Source organism: Arachis ipaensis, chromosome B6 (genome assembly GCF_059453495.1).
Source record: "Arachis ipaensis isolate K30076 ecotype BB chromosome B6, ASM5945349v1, whole genome shotgun sequence".
Lineage (NCBI taxonomy): Eukaryota > Viridiplantae > Streptophyta > Magnoliopsida > Fabales > Fabaceae > Arachis > Arachis ipaensis.
Genome location: NC_142441.1, coordinates 109269034 through 109286180, shown reverse-complemented (window position 1 = coordinate 109286180; position 17147 = coordinate 109269034). Strand labels below are relative to the sequence as shown.

The following is a 17147-nucleotide window of genomic DNA, read 5'->3' as shown; positions in this document are numbered from 1 at the left end:
AAAATTTAGATCCGATTCATTCACCTATGCCAGTTCGAGTCTGGCGAGTCGATCGTTCGTGAGTTCGATCCATTCACTCAGGATTTCTTTTTCCTGGTCAATTCGACGCGTCGTAGATAGAAGCCAGAACCATCAAAGTAGGATTCTAGGTTTGGAACATACACCTCCTAAGAGTTAGTTGGTAGTCCAGGAGAGTCGCCTTCATCGGAGAACCTGTTTTGAGTTCAATAGGCAGATTCTCACGAATGAAGAAGGACATCTAGGGATCGGGCAGCACCAGGCCTTTTTCAGATTTCATGATAGACGCGCTCGGGTATGGTTCGGGTTTCGGGTACGACGAGAGCGGGACTGAAGAACCTGCTAATAGTTGGGCAGGGGGGTATAGGCGGTATGAGCTGGAAGTTTTCTTTCTCCCCTCCGGCTTTGCGCGCATTTGGTGCGCTATTGAAGAAAAGAACATTTATATCTAATAATATTGTAGATAATCACAGAACGCTTCGCATTGGCTAGCTTGCTTGGCCGCACACATATAGATTCAAATAGCCCATCCAAGTCGATTCCGTGGGTTGGATTACTTCTTTTTTTTTGCGATTCTTCCAAAATGTCAAGCTTCACAAGGAAATATCGTATAATGATGATAAACGACCAAGTCGTCACTTTCATCTACATCTAGAAAGTGCAATCGAGCAACCAGTCTTTTATGTAGTGCAATCTATCAAGCCTAGCGCTGATTGCGCGGCCATTGATTTTACATTTTTTTCTTTTACTTGATTTCAACTTGATTGAATTTGCAGTGATAGGTTAGCAACTGGTAGATGGGAATCCTACTCCGACATCGGGTCTAGTTTTCTGGGCGGGCCCTCTTCCGGCTAGATCCGATCCCAGTTGATTGATCTCGACTTTACCGGCTCATGAACGGCATTCGTCAGATTGTTGCAGTAGGTTTCGACTCGGTCAGCTGTAAGGATGAAGATTGACTTCAGCTTTAAACGAGCTGCTGCTCAAACCGAATGGTCAAAGGCTGGGAAAGAGTATTCTGAGATTGGTAAAGCTGTACCCGCTACTCTATCTAAAGAGGTTTTCCTACTCCTTATGATTATGAGGCTAACCTTGCGCTTGCAAAAAGGAAAGGTAGACCACCAAAGGAGATTACCGGTTAAGAAGATGCTGAATGTCCGAGTCGGGGAAAGGAATTGCTAGTCTAGAGGCGGCTCGATTCAAGCAAGGGAATTGATTTAGGTAGGGCTCAAGGCCGAGCTCTTAAATAGTCGAATATTCAATCAAGCAAGGCCGGACAACTGCGAAAGAGCGAATCTTTCCACAAGAAAGCGAGCCGGTGAAGTAAGAGAAGCTCCTAGCCCGGTTGAAGCAAAGTCATCGAAGCTTGAAGTAAAGGGAAAAGGGATCAGTAAGAGATTTGGCATCTGTATGATAGCATGAGCGCTATAGGGCGCCCACTCGAGAATCTGCTCCTTCCAGGGTGAATGAATAAGCAGTTTGAATCCCTGCACGCCAATCCTCCGCCAAGGTAACTATCAGGTAGGGCCGGGAGGTAACTAAGCTAGCCTTTCTTTTCAGGCGGGTTTCCATCAAACAACCAAAGGAAGGTAAGCAAGCTCGGGTAAACAGATGAGCCTTCACACAGATTCCCAGAAAAGCCAGCCAAGTCAGACTATTAGCCAGGAAAGCCAAACTTCAAGGGATTGGGCAGAGAGCAGCTTCACCAGAAGAAGAGGGACATGATGCTTAGGGGGTCGAGTGGCAGTCTCAAGCTACTAGACGTATAAATAGATTAGTGCCAAAATAAAGGAAATAGAAGTTACCTGGGGCAAAGCTTAGACTCTTCTGTGGTGAGGTTGACCTTGTTCCAAAATGGTTTGGTGTGTCCTTTCCTATGGTGTCTGTTCTGTGCTAGCTAGGGGCTAAGTCTTGGTGCTTTTGTTTGAGTAAGGCCAGTAGGATTAGGATCCGGATTCAATGGATTTAGGAGTTTACACCCGAAACTAGCTGCCAGAGATGTTAAGCTATAGGATATGTGGATGGTCGGTTATCAATCTCTTCTCTCAGCTCAAGCATGGAGTCAATCCCATACCAGTTATCCTTGCAGAGACTTTCCGGTCTTTGAATCATTGCAGAACTGAGGAAGAAGGGCGATTTGTAGGATGTGCTCCATTATTAGACATCTGGATGCAGAGCCATCTCAAGTGTATCAAAGACAGATTCACGACACCCTACTTCCCAGAAAATAGAATTCAAATCAAAGACTTTTTCTCAAGTCAGTGGCCGGGACCTTACATACAGCAACCAGGAGTGGATTGAAATCCTCAGCCATATGGGCGATCAGAGTCTTGTGTGGAGAGCACCCTGGATGGCTCCATGCGATGTGATATACAGATGTGGCAAAACCTAAGGGTTCCTTTACTCAGCATTCTATCTATATAGGGGGGAGCCATTAGCTATGCACCTGCAATGGTTAGGAGGCAGATTGGATCTAAGCAATTCATCACTTCTGGTGGAGGCCTGCGAGCTACTATCTCTTCCTGCCTACCTGTACACAACGCCTTTACGCAGGATTCCACCCTTGATCTTGATATTGAATTCCGGGATTTAAGCTTTAATTCAAGCATAGAGGACAAAGATGAAGACTATGGAGTATGCTGAATTCAGGCGACAAGACAGGAGCAGACATAAGAAAGATCAGATCAAGGAATAAAAGCCTTTTTTCTTTGTTTGTGCTTTGGCCTCCAAACAAAGTTCGCGTCTTGACGGGAAAAGGATGGACATCGAGTTCTAGCTTTTGAGATCAAAGGCTGGAGCCGGCCCGGCAGACTACGCAACTCTTTGAGGTTACGGGGTGACGACATAGACTCACAATGGCTTTCACCTTAGCAGGATCAGCCTCAATTCCTCTCTCACTCACGATGAAAGCTAAGAGCTTGCTCGAAGACAGCCTTTACTTTTTAGTTGTAATCTATCCTATCCTTTAGGGGTTCATAGGAGGACTTGGTTACATAGGAAGGAAAGGCTTAAACTAGAAGGGATAAGAAAGGAAATTTGCAACACTCTTAGTAGAAGGCCCGGGTATTGAGTTGAAAGTCCCTCTATCCTCAGTTATTGCGTAGAGGACAAGCCTGTTATTGTGGGCTCTTTATGCAAAATACTTTTACACTACAGGAAGAAATATCATAAGAAAGATGTTCCTCTTGATACTAGCACTAGTGGGACTGGGACAGGCTCCCGGGCAAAGGGAATTAAACTAGATCTTAGCAATGGCACTCCAACAAGCTCGGCAGGGAGAGAAAGAAGAGAAGGAGAAGAGGAAGTACGACGAAAAGGGTATGAAATAGGTTGCTTGTAGCGATTGCTTATTCGGTTGGGATTACCAGCCGACTTGCCTGACCAAAGAATAAGAAAAAAAGAAGGTTACTAACCACCCCGAACTACTAGTCGCCAATACCTAACTGTTAAAAAGAAGAGTTCCCGCCTACGGCTACATGCCTATTAAGAGCTATACCTGGAGTCGAGCTAACTGCATAGGAAGAGGGGAACTTACCTAAAAAGCCTAAAAGCTATTTACCGCATTGGAAACGACAAATCACACTCTGAAAAGGCCCAATAGATGTCAGAAGGGATCAACGCATGATTGCTCTGTCATCCTCCGACCGCCCCCTTTTCCACCTCTAAGTAGTGGTGTTGGTGTGTCTCGTTGTAATCATTCCGGTCAATCCCTTTCCATGCTCTTCTGTTGGGGTTCGGAATCTCTTCCCATTCCCTTTCCTGAACCATAGGTAAGGGATGACAAGAGATTGCCCCTATAGCAAAATCAACCAGCCCCTCATAAGAGAGAGTAAATAGAATAGTGTCGGGCTTACGTACCTATTGGTAAAGCCGGCTGACTTTGGAATGACTAAGCAACTACTAAGCTCCCGCCCACCCCCAACTAGGGTAAAGTGTTCATTCATACCTTCAACAGCACCGAGATATTGGCCCATGACCATGTTTACTTCATCTTCAAGAGCAAGCATCCTGGCTCTCAGGGCCTCAGGCAACCCTGGATCCTTTCCTACCTCCTTAGTAATTACAATAATATGCAAAAACCCCGTTAAGTTTTAGCTGGCTATCATAGGGCCTTGGTCCAATAAAGATTTCCATTTTTTTTAGAGCAGTAGGTTAAAGATAACCTCCTTTGAAGTTCCCTGTGTGGATCCGAGCTTCTGCGCTGGCTTTGCTAGCTTGCTTGACTGGCTGTAAGACGCTCAATCAATCGGGTGCTATCCCATAGCTCCCTTCTTGCTTGATCTACACATTCACGCCCTTTAGAGTTAAGGAATGATGGTTAAGAGTTCTTGCTTTTGAGTTCCCACTCTTACTATTTAGATAATAATTCCTTATTGAATTGAAGCGGATAAAGCTCAAATTTGTCTAATTTGAATAGAAAGTCGCTTTTTACTCCTCCGCCTTTGAAGGCCGGTTTGGGGAAGTTAACCTTCAATTTAATAGAACGGTGAAAGAGTAAGCGCTAAGGCTTTGAATGCCTTAGCTAAATTAACCTGTACCTAAAAGGAAAGATCTCCGCGTAGGGCGAGGGTCAAGCTCAACTACTGGGCCGGGGGAAGAGTCTGCAACAAAATGAATTGAATAGCTCGAAATACAGAAATGGAAGTCCGGTAAGCGTATCGATTCAAGCAAGGGAATTGATTTAGGTAGGGCTAGTTAAGGCGCCGCCTTCTTCATAGAAGCTGCCGGGTGGTATGAACTCCAGAGCCCTATTCTGGTTACAGAGTGCGGGTAGCCGACAAGTAGGTTAGCAAACAGGTGAATCAATAGGCTTTGCTCCTGCCTTCGCTTCCAGTAGAGAAAGAGTACTGTCCTTCAATCGATTTTTACACAAGCTAGGATGTCTGGTAGGTAGTTCTTTCATGGCGAATCCCTGTATTGAACTCATACCCGTCGGTAGTCTTTCTTCCCGCTTAAGATAGACCCGATTCCAGTGTATCGTCGAAAAGGAACTTCGCTGCTGGTTTGGAACCCTTAGCAGACTCCGGTGATATTGAATCAGCCAGAAGGTTAACTCCTCACCTTTGAAATGGAGCTTGAGCTGCTAATAAGTCCCTCTGTTCTTATTTCACAGAATCCAGGAACTTCCATAAATAAGGTAAGAAGTCTGTAGGAAGCTATCCGAAGATAGGACATTCTTTCATCTAAGGCAACCAAAGCCTTTAGCTACTCAACTACTTGAGCTCATTTGATACCAGACAAGCGCTCATTAGCTACCAGGGTGCTACCATAACCACTCAGATCAGAAATGGGCTTCCTAACTCCTTTTATAGGAGTGCGTATGAGAGAATCATGTTCCAGAGAACTATGAGGAAGCATAACCCAGTAAGAAGAAGAGCTAGCTGCAGAGAAGATCCCAACAACGGCTATTTGAACACCGCTTACAGTACCAGCGGTTGCTGATTCAATTGGCTTAGATTCAATAGCTGCCGAGTCGATAACCGGATTCTTCAATACGGATACAAAAGCTCACTCATTCCGGAATGGCCGAGTAGATTCATGAGAGGCAAGAGCAGGAACCACTGCTTGACTGGAAAGACGAAAGGCGGAAAAAGGAAAAAGGCTCCTTAACCCACTCACTCTGAAACCCAGAGAAAGAAAATGAGCCAAGCCCGTAGGGTGTAAATGGATAAGACCAATAGGGAATCAAAAGGCAAGATTGAGAAATAGAAGGCCAGGCTTGTCGCCAAGGGGCTCACTCTGAAAGAGGACATCGACTACCAGGTCTCTAAGGAAAGAGGACCTTCTCCCCACTTTCTATTCCTTATCCGTATGCATAGTAAAAAAAGAGGGTGGACAGAGGTGCAACCTTATTGGCTTAAGCATCCAATTTTGTCCATGAGGAGGAAGAATACCGGGTTATCGAACCCCCAGCATGTGAGGGTTGGCTTTATGCTAAAAAGAATCCCAAGTTAAAAAGTAAATCAGAATAGGCTTTGCTTTCCTCTTAAGGAAAAAGGGAACCTGCCGAATCAAAGCAATCCTCTCTTGGCATAGCTGAAGCTCCTTTCCTGGATGACTCTTAGTGGTTCAAAATAAGGCTTAGTTCAAAGTCAGTCTAACCAAGGCCTATTTTAGAGTCAGATCAGGGATTTTGAAACAAATTCATATCATCTGTCCTTCAATCCCCTTCTTATTATAGGAAAAATCTGATTAACTTGAAAACAAAACTACTTCTTCTTCTTAACTGTGCACACCCCCTAACCTTCTGATTCCACTTGCAAACAAGACCTCCGAACCTGGGGATTAGCCCACTTCTCTTCCCTTAACTTAATAGGGGTCCTACAGCATATTCTGTAACAACCGATTCAGAAACATTTCCTGAACCCGCTTACGGCTATTTGAACAATGGATATAAGACCAACTGCGGTTACGTGGAAAAGACCATCAACAGCGGACATGTATCTCAGTATAGCTACTCGAAGAGTAAGAGCAGATAGGCCAAGAGCTGATTCAATTGCAAAAGGCACCAGCTCTTTGCCTTCCTTGCTTGCCTTTCCTTCGAGTCTGGTGTGCTTCTTTGGTTACCGGGTCAAGGCGACTTGCAATTGTAATTCTTCTTTCGCGCTAGCTCCTGCTTCTACAGAAGATCGATTGGTGGGAACCAAAGACGATCGATTCTTTATTCCCCCAAGGGAGTTGCCATCATAAAGATAATCAAGATATCCCAGGACGGATTCATGACTAGCGCAAAAGCATCGATAATGTAGAATTTCTTTCTTAAGGCCGGCCAACTAATGCCTTTTCCCGGTCCTCATGTCTATGATTCGAGAGGATTGAAAAAGCTCACTTATTGGCTCACGAACTCCAACTACAAACTCAGAACTACAGCTCCCTTCTCTATCTCACTTCTCTATTTCACTCTCAGGCCGGATCGAATTCATTCAGGAATGCATTTTCTTTTCTTTTAGCTAGAGTATTGTTCTTCATCAGTACTGGGTCTGGAAGGTATTCAATTGCTAGAGTGGCTACCCTTGGCTTAGTAGCTCGAGATGAATGACTCGCCCCTATTCGATAAGTTAAGGAGAGGGTAGGGGGTTATTCTTTAAGGGCCTTCGCCAGCAGTTGCTGTCTTAGGATTGAGACCGATAGGAAGAGGTATGAGATCACTCTTTCTAAGCGAGATACAAAGTTTTCCGATAAGGAGTGAAGGAAGGCTCCAAGTCAGTCTATCTATACAGACTAATTCTGCTTCATTCCGTTAAGCTATACCTTGCCTTGAACCAGACCTCGTGCTTGCCCTAGAAATCTTCACTCCTTTCCTTCCCTTCATTCTATAGGGCGAGTGATTTCATACCATCTGTATCGTGCTATTACTCCTCGAGTAAGTTCTTTCAAACCTTCCTCTAAGAAGGAAGCAAGTTGACTTGTAGCAAGCAATTGAATACCTTCGTATGTTCCTTAGCTTTAGCTATATGTAGGCTTTAGCACTAGTGCGCCCCTATCCCACCCACAACTAGCTTAGATTCTGCTGACTCAGATCAGATGCAGGTGGTCTAACTTGAATGGAATATCTCGATATAGAACAAGACGAAAGTGCCGATTGACTAAGAAGCTGGGCGTGCCCGCCGTTTGGTTTGAGGGCCTACATCGACTAGGCCCCCCGTTGCCCCCGCTAACTGAGGGTAGCGGGGGAAGCGATCTGTCTTAAACAAGAATATTGGCAGGGAATGATATTAAATGTGAATGAGTGATATGGGAAGAAGGGAAAATTTCTTGTACGTATGATATGGGGTCGAGATCCGTTATTAATGAATCTCTCCTCTGGCCGCTTCTTTTGGGGATTGCCCTTCTATTTCTATCTTAAGGAGATTGCTGCCTTCCTCGTTCAGTGGGGATGTCTATTCCCTCTCAATCAATGCCCGGGAATTGAAGATAAATGGACTTCAAGAATACATACATCCGGAGATAGGCCATTTAGATAGACCGATTCCAATAGCGTCCCGCAAACTACTGGGAAGCCGACTACATGGGTAGGGGGCGTGCTGACATGCTTGACTTTCTCAATGTTGGAGGTCCGCTAGCTGCTTGAGCCATAAAGACTTATTCATTCAACGGATTTCATTCATTCACTGGCTTTACTCTCTAAGAAGTCAGGTCGATCCAAAGCCATTGCTTGAAGCGATTTCCTTGACCGAAGTCTGCTACCGAAGCGGGATTGCTTGACACACAAGCATACCAACCCGAGGGAAGGTCAATAAGGATGGTGGTCGATCAAGCTATTCAATTAAGAAGTAGGAATCCGCTTCTCCATCCCCTTCCCACAAGACCGCTTATTCTGCTCTCTCTTATATAAGTTCATTTCTGATTCACTTATTCCCATTCGTTCCGAGTCGCCCCACATTGACATTGGGCAGAAGACTTTCTTCTTATTTCTTTGCAAGCATTACGGAAGATTCGTTAGCTAATTCAATTCATCCTACCTCTGGGCACTTTACTGGGTCACATCACAGCCTTCCTGCGGGTGAGAGAAGAGTTCCTGTGCCAAGCCTAAGAGGCTTAGACCGCTACCTCCCTTCGACTATCATTATTCCCCCATTCACTGATTCTCTAGCACCGTCGTCTTCCTAGGCTAAAAGCCCTTACTCCTCCAACACCTAAATCGCTGGCACTTTGGATCTATCCTAAAAGAAAGAATTGACTTACCTTGCTTTGCTGCTTTGATTAGGACTTTGCTTCTCTAAAGAGATTTTCCCGGTGAGAACTCCCTTCTAGTAGCAATTCCGAAGCGGAAATAGCTACGGTTATTGCCATTCTTGCTTCTCCTGTTCTTCTTCTATCTAAGGACAAGGCGGAAGGTAGACATACTTATAGGCTTCTTTCTTCCTTCTAGTCGAGGTGAAAGCTTTCAAAGAGCTGAGTCGTACCCAAACTCTATCGAGTCAGCAAGTAAACTACCTCGCTGAACTAGCTTTAGACTAGGCTAATGAGTACGCAACTGAAGAGACAGCGCTAAGAGTGATGGCTTTTCTTTATATTGATTGAGACCTAGCCTCGGGGCACTTACTTTATTAGAGTAGGGAACCCGGTTCAAGCAGAGTGCAAGTGCCACGCTAATCCTAGTCCAAGCCAAAAGGCTACGCATGAAACTAAAAGCTACGCCTTTAAGCCACGCCATTATAGCAATCCTTGTGAACAGCTGGTTCACTGTAGGCTGTATTTTAGTTAGATGGGTCCGTTGGTATTCTATTATAAGTTCTTTTCTATTTGATTTTCTTTCTTCTCCCTTTGTTCTGTGAGAAACTTTCTCTAATTCACTCCATCCCTCATCTACTACTCGTGCGTACAATGATTTTTGTGGAGGATTGATAGCACTCAGTTCTCCTCCTTGAAAGTGGGTTGATACCTTGTTGTCGCTCTTCTCTCTTTCCTGTGCGCGCTACCTATAATAGAATAAGGAATTGATTTCTTTCTTTTGTGAAGCTGTCTCTTGTTTAGCGAAAGTCTTCTTTTGCTGTCTATGGATCTTTCTTCTCTTGCAAGAGCCGATTTGTTCACAGACGATTCTTTTCTTAAACTTACTTAGATTCGAGCTATGCCCTGAGTGAGGTATAAAGGTTTAAAACCGTTAGCAAGGCTAGGCTACTTCCCGCTACTGTTCTTGTTCGAGAACAATGGAAAGCCCGTATTATGTATGGTTATTTCGGAGGTAACTTAAAATCCTAAAGTGGCACGAACTTGCTTTTGTCTTCTATTCCTTCGACACCTTTCCATGGGGAATTGAATTACTAGTTTGGATAGGCGAGGCTGCTAGTCCAGCGCTTGTGAGGGTTCGGGGCTTTATTCACGGGATAGGCTATCAATTCGATTCCGTAGTTCGAAACATTTCCTTTGCTGTAGCAAGGAAGTCAATTGTCCGAGGTAAACTAAACAGCTTCCTATATATCATCCAGCCTTATTCAAATAGGGGCAGCCATGTTCAAAAACACCATTCTCTATCCAAACCGGGAAGGAGGAGGACGAAGCTTTTCTTTTAGTGTAGTTGTACAAAGCGATACAATGCGAGAATTCGATTTGCCTTAGAAGAGGCGGAAATCAAGTTAGTTGTACTAGATGGAAGCCATTTCAAAGCCAATTCACAAGCAAGTGAGGAATGGTTTTGAGGGGCTTTATTTAGCTGTATGTTACGAAGCGTAGGATCTACCATTCAACAACTAGAGCGGTCCTCTCGGAAGGATGTTGACCCCGTCACTGATGCTCTTGGCTTTCACGTGTCACTGATTTAGCTTCCTTCCGATTGGGTCAGTGTGAAGCATTGGCTTTCTGCCTTAAGCTCGCCTGTGAAGCTGGTGTTTAGTGGACTCTCCCAAGTCAGTTTCGAATCTGGATGACCTACTGTTTTGACTAGGTTACAGCTGGATCGGTTAGTTCTGGGATAATTGATGCCTTCCAGACATCCGCATTCCAGAAGTACAGCTTTTGTTATGTGGTTCTTATTCCTTCTTACTGGAGCTAGACTCAATGGCTTACAGATACAGGGCGGGACTCAATGGTTTTCACTTGCCTTACCCCCCTTCCCTGACTGGGCCTGCTATTAACGTCGGCTTCAAAGACGAGTGTCTTCCCTGCTCCCGGGATTCTCTATTCTCGCGTTTTCGTTTGAAGTAAATTCTGGAACGGGCAGAGTCCCAACGTCAAACTTTCTGATGGCCCGGAGATTCAAGTCAATAGCTTGCATAATATCCATATCCATTGCTAGCTGGATTGAGAAGAGTGCTTTTCCGGCCACCTAGGCTCAAAAGCCTAGAGGGATGCTTGGACCTACTTATTATATGGACCTCTTCCCTATCCCCTTCCTGCGGGTCCTTCCGCCTGGCTTGAAAAAGAAGGAGACTTCTAGACTTGCTCACACTTGGTTAAGGAAACTGGCAGCCAGGCAACTCTAACTCGCTCTCTGTCTGGCAAGAGTAAGGTCTTAAGATAGGAAAGCATTAGCTATGGCTATTATCCTTGGGACCTTAATTTATGCTTTTGGTAGCGATGCTTCAACTAACTCTCCTGGAATGACTATGGAAGAGAGGGGGCACGAGAACTGAAAGGGACGAAAGAGTCACTTTATAATACGGGACAGGAACTGCTATTATAGAGAAATCTTACCCAGAGACTGAAATAGGATCTTCAAGTTCTGATTCCATCATCACCTGCTTGCCTTGGAACTGATGTAAAGGCGCCAGCTGACCAGAGGAGAGTGATTTAAAAAGGGCATAAGCTAGGACACCTGTGAACTCGGAGAGCTTTTAAGCATACCTTGCCTGGAATCTGCCCTAGGCTAACCACTTTCTTCTCTTATGAATTTTTTTTATAGATGATATGCTATTTTTGCAGCAAGAAGCGCCCCAAGCGGAACCGTTACGACAAGTTCGCTTAGGGTGTTTTTAGTGTAGGAGTACAACAATCGGCCTATAGACTACCTTACCTGCCTACTTCTTAAGCGCTTTAAGGTTAAGGCAAATGCTTATCTAAATATTTCTAATTAGCCTCATCGTCGTTGGTCCTTCGTTCACTCCCGTTTCCAAGAAAACGTCATTCGACTTGCATGTGTGAAGCATATAGCCCAACTAGCATGATTGAGCCCTGCAGTGGTAGAACCTGGTCTTTGCACTCATTTACGCACACAAATAACATATATATCTTAATAGAGTAATTTCTTGATATGGAATGCAATCTAGATGAAACTGATAGATTAGACGGAAGAGCTGACTGAAGACATTGAATTCGAGATGCAAATGGAATAGGAATTTACCCACCCAATTTGGATAAAAGGTGGACAAATTCATAGCTGCCGCAGGTTAGACCATGTCGCCTAACCTCTCTTATGACATCCTCATGAATAAACACTAAATCTCATCCTTTGTTGTCAATTTCTGCCTTATATTGCGAAGAAGCATGAATTATTTTTTAAGTCTAACCTGCTGTACTAGTTCAGGTATAACCAGGTATGGAGTAAGATGATGATAAAAGGACTTCTAGCTCTGAAACTGAGTCGCCGTGAGCGCATCTTCCTAAGGGTACTACGAAGGCAAAAGTAATTGCGGACTAACTGCGGCAGCTTGCCATCATACTAAATGAAAGTTTTTTGATTAACAAGGGAATTGCCAAACCATTCTAAGTGAACTTACTTAACGAATTCAAGCTTCTTCGCAATATCAGGTTGGGATAGTAAAGGAAATCCTTTATCATAAGTTGTTCAATCTCGCTCAAGGAGAGAAAAAGTAGTAGTTGCGCTCTTTCTACATTCGTACTTAAGGTAGAAGGCTTTCTCGGCTTATGCAACGTGACTTCAAGGGCTGTATCCCAAGCAAGTGTAGTCAGAGATAGGGACGATATCCCCAATCTGAGTATTTGGGGGGTATCAGACTACATTCCAGAATAGGTGGTTTAGCCAAAGATAGGTGTTCAGTAAGTCTTTACTTCCTTTCTTCATTTTTAGAGCTAGAACTTTTTTTGAATTTCTCTTTCTTTTATATAAGCCCTTTCCTTAAGGTGATTTTGGAATTGTGTCCACTGCAGTACTCTAACTCTCTTATAGTTTACTACATTACATGAAATGTAGTTCATGATTTTCCCTTCACTCTCTTTAGCATTTTGGTTTAACACCACGCAGGCAGCTGGTACCCTCCCAGCTTCTTCATCAGGTAACCTGCCAATTCAACACATTGTCAGCGGCATTTTGCCTGTAAAAATTCATTAATGAATCAGTATCTCCTTTACTTGAACACGGGTTTCGACTTCTCCTCCGGAGGACCGGTGGGTGTAGCTCGCTTCGCTTACCACCTTCGTCTTTTGCTTTGTTTGATATGCTTAGACTTCATCAATGTCCTTACTGCCTTTCACGCTTTTCAGGACCTCGATCCAAGCCCTTTACTAGGTTGGGCTCCATTCAGCATGGATGGATAGATGCCATACGGCCGTTAGCTATTAAGTATTTCGTATATAGCAGGAATGTTACCCTCCTCCCAAAAGCATTCCGGCATCTGTGTTATTCCTGGTCTCACCTCTCACCCTGTGAAGCAAAGCTTGTTAAGGAAGGCGGCAAGGGGGAAAGAAATGGAATTTATAGGGAACCGTAGCCAAATGGCTAAGGCATGAGTCTGCAAAACTTCTATTCGTCGGTTCGAATCCGCCCGGTTCCTACACTACAGCGCCGCGCCATTCCACCCATCATTTTTTTACATGGTTAGTGGATAGAACGGGGCCGGAGCTTGCTCCTTCGTACTAGTGTAGTGGCTTAGCTGCCCTAGTTTCCCTTCCTTACCGGTATTCCTTAGCAAAAGCACTAAGTAAGCCCTCAAAGGCCTTCACGGGCTAAAGAGGAGGATTCCGGACAGGGGAATTGACTTGCAAACTGTGGCTACGCACCTAAGAGCGGAAATGCCGACAACAGCCCCTTCTTAGTCAATGGGGCTAAGAAGGGGGTAGGAGCTTCACCTGGCGAAACCCCATGCTTTGAGAGTTCCTTTCTGCCAGCACTTTCTTTCTCTACCCGGGAGTCACTTCATCAGTACCTGGGGCTACGGTCCCAGGATGCCAAAGGTATGATCCATACATGGAAAGTGTCAACTTTGACTCACAAGCGCCACCCTCACCGGGTAAATCCGGAGAAGGGCAACCGCTTCTGTAGGTAACGACTCAAATTAAGATTTTCATTTATAGAGTCGTGAACCAACGAGTCTTTAAGTAAGTGGGCGTTAAGCGTAACGAGCTTACATTACAGGAGGTAGAAAATCTTTGCCGTTAGTCTTTTAGAAAGAAATATTCAAGCTAGGCTAGTAAGAGAAGGAATACAGGTAAGAAGTCGAGAAGTCAACTAACTTCTAGTGCTTTCCACACCCCGCCCCTTAGAGGGAAATTTACCTGTGAATGCGGTGCGGGCCACTGCTCTCCCTTTCACTCGAAACAAGAGTTCCATGCCAAGCATAAAGATTGAATCAATAGGACCATATTCTAATCCTAGAAATGCCAGAACTCTCTTTCTGAATGTCTCGACTTTCTTTCTCAAAAAACCGGACAGGGGTGCGGAAATAGCAAGAATAAAATGAATAGGCTCTTGTCAATAGGTTGTTTGGCAGCTTTACGCGAATCCACACTAGCTAACTTTACACAGAAGGACCACCACCATTGATACATTGATAGTGGATTAAGTGGCATTGTATATTTATGCCCAAGTGCGGAGAAACTTAAGTAAGGGTATCCTATTGCCGGCTACCATAGTTTTTTGGGAAGAAGCCCATGTCTGGAGCTATGCCACTTTATAATCATTAATATTCGCGGACACAACCACCAGAAGCCATATCTTTCGAAGGAAATGAAACGGAGAATGATATATAAATATGAAGTAAAGAAATATAGAATTAGAAAAAGCGGTATGGTATAAAGGCTTACGACCTGGAGATTCTTAGCTTTTTAGACACAATCTATGTTACTAGCTATTCAGTGGATTCCTAGCCCTTGACTCATGGTAGAGAACACCTATTGGCTCGCTTTCTTTCTCTTTATGTGGGGACGAGAACAAACTGACTATAAATCCGCGGAATCCACTACCTGCCCCTGCTTCTTGGTCACCAGAATCCACTGTCTCTACCTGTGCTCTAGCTTCGGGTTCACCTAGGTGGGAAACTAGCTCTCTTTATGTGTAGATATGGCTGGTGAAACTGTTGGACGAACAGGACTCGTCTTTAATTCGGGCTTTCTACATACCACAGGGATTCTAGAAGTGTACTCTGATTTAAACGACCTGGTATCTTGATTGCTGCTATTTTGATTTACCCCGAGCCGGTTCCGGGGCCAGCGTCTATTAAGAAGGGGATAGCCGGCTTATTTCGCTCCTAAATACATTTAATTTAGCCTTTCTCCAGAACTACTTTGAATACCGATCCTTCCCAAATCAAATGCAACTGATTAAAGAGCAGCAGCTCACTCGGTCGTAGGGAAAAGACTAATATATTAGTCATTCATCGCCTTGAGCGGAGCCTGGTCTGGGATCGAGCCCTTCTGCCCTTCCTAAGGATCATATTACCGTGTTGGCTAAACTAGCTTTCTGGCTTTGAGCTGGAACAAGGTATGATCCAACAGAAGGGCAGAGCCCGTTTCCGATGTGAGATAGAATACCTGGGGATCACTAAATAAAGCGTTCGCCTCTATCGCCTACTTACTCGGGGATTCCGTCTTAGATCTCCCGATCCGCCCCTGCGAGTGCTGGGACTTTATCTTTTTTTCCTTCTAACTATGGGCAGGTTTTCAGCTCATTCCTTTGATGAGTCTGAGACAACTCCATCTCTTCCAATCAAATAGAGTACATCAGAGATTGTGACCTTTTTGCTTAAACGAGGTAGCCATACCTAACCTACTAAGGGTTAATCAAATAAATAGCGGAAGTGAAGCCCTTAATGCAAGCACTAAGTAAGAAACCTACCTTTCCTCAACTCTTGGGCTTGAGGCTTCTTTTCAAGCTGAATAGAAATGGAAGAAGAAGACAGCTGGTAGCGCAGGTTGGATCAACGCGTAGATTCCAGCTGTCCTTGTTGAATGATCGAGTAGCTTCGACTTCACCTTTTATCGAAATTGGGTGGGTGAATGTTCAGTCTATCTGAGTATAAGATCGAAAAGAATGAATGCATTGATTGCATTTCAAGTGAGATGTCCAAGAGAAAGGGAACGAGGGGAAGAAGCGACGAAGAAAAGAAGTGAATGAAAAAGCATGGCATGACGAGAATGGAGAAATTCGAGATGTTAGAAAGTGCAAAATCTATAATAGAAAAAATCCGAGAGGATTACCTCGTTGTTCTTTGTCTCATAATAATTATTCAGCTTCTGATCTTCCTATACTATTACTTTGACCAATCTAACAAATTGGCTTTAGAATTAATAAAAAACGAAGATGTCAAATCTATCAAAATCGGTATGTCAGGTTTCGAAATTCAAAAGAAATGAGAACAAGCATGGCATGACGAGAATGGAGAAATTCGAGATGTTAGAAGGTGCAAAATCAATGGGTGCCGGAGCTGCTACAATTGCTTCAGTGGGAGCTGCTGTAGGTATCGGAAACGTATTCAGTTCATTAATTCATTCCGTGGCAAGAAATCCATCATTGGCAAAACAGTTATTCGGATATGCAATCCTGGGCTTTGCTCTAACCGAGGCTATTGCCTTGTTCGCATTAATGATGGCCATTCTGATTCTCTTTGTTTTCTAAGTTTATCCTTTTGAAAGGTGTAGTCTCTCCTACCTGAGGAAGAGGACGAGGCCACCCCCTTTCTTATTATTAGGGGTGTGGGAAAGGAGAGAGAGAATGCGGGCTCCTTTCACTTGAGTGAATTCTTTTCTTCTTTCCTTTACTACGATACAACAAATGAATTGAGTCAAATGAATGTACAATATTCACTCAGAAGCGGCAACTGCTTTCGCTTCTTCAATAGTTTAGGGCGGGGTCAATTATGGGGCAGAAAGGTTCTCAGTAGAGCTTTTTCGGTACTCAGAACATTCTCAGTCGTCAGTCGCGGTCATTCTTTCCTCCCGAGTCCCAGGATGTCACTTATAGTATCCTTTCCCTGAGCTATTTCATATCCTCATCCCTCTAAGACACTTCCGGAAGAAAGAACCCAGCTTACCAAACGAGCGAAGCGTATGTCATAAAGCAGCTTTCCAGTTACAATCACCTTCATAACCTAAAATGAAAAGACCCGGGGAAAATGGTATGTTTTGACAGAAGTTATCTCTGTTACAAACTTTAGGATGCTGAGCTAGCTACCAGATGATCAGCCAGCATGCATTAATAGAATAGATTGTCTCCTTGCAAGCGAGCGATTTAGTGAGCATATAAGCTCTACTGATAACATCTGTGCCATTCATGCCAACTCGAACGACTACTCACCGGGAGAGTCAAGATTGCATGCATGGGATTTTACATGCAGGTAAGATCTCCGGACAGCTGACTCTTATCCTGGGAGTGAAATTCTCACTCACTCTATCCCACTACTTCCTTCCCTAGCTCGACTTATAGGGATAAGGAAGTGAACGCTGAAAGGAAGCCAGGGGACTCCTACCTAAAGCGAGTCGACTCTCTGGCACTGGCCACTAGGTCATCGACAGAA

The 17147-nt window shown here is 44.3% G+C and overlaps 1 protein-coding gene across 1 annotated transcript; it reads left to right on the top strand.

The window, feature by feature from the left end:
* The first annotated feature begins 1415 nt into the window (after positions 1–1415).
* Positions 1416–16313, top strand: LOC107648304 (ATP synthase subunit 9, mitochondrial). The gene has a single exon (XM_088490307.1). It carries the CDS (start codon positions 15935–15937, stop codon positions 16247–16249), a length of 315 nt encoding a protein of 104 aa, XP_088346433.1. The 5' UTR covers positions 1416–15934; the 3' UTR covers positions 16250–16313.
* Positions 16314–17147: the final 834 nt, after the last annotated feature.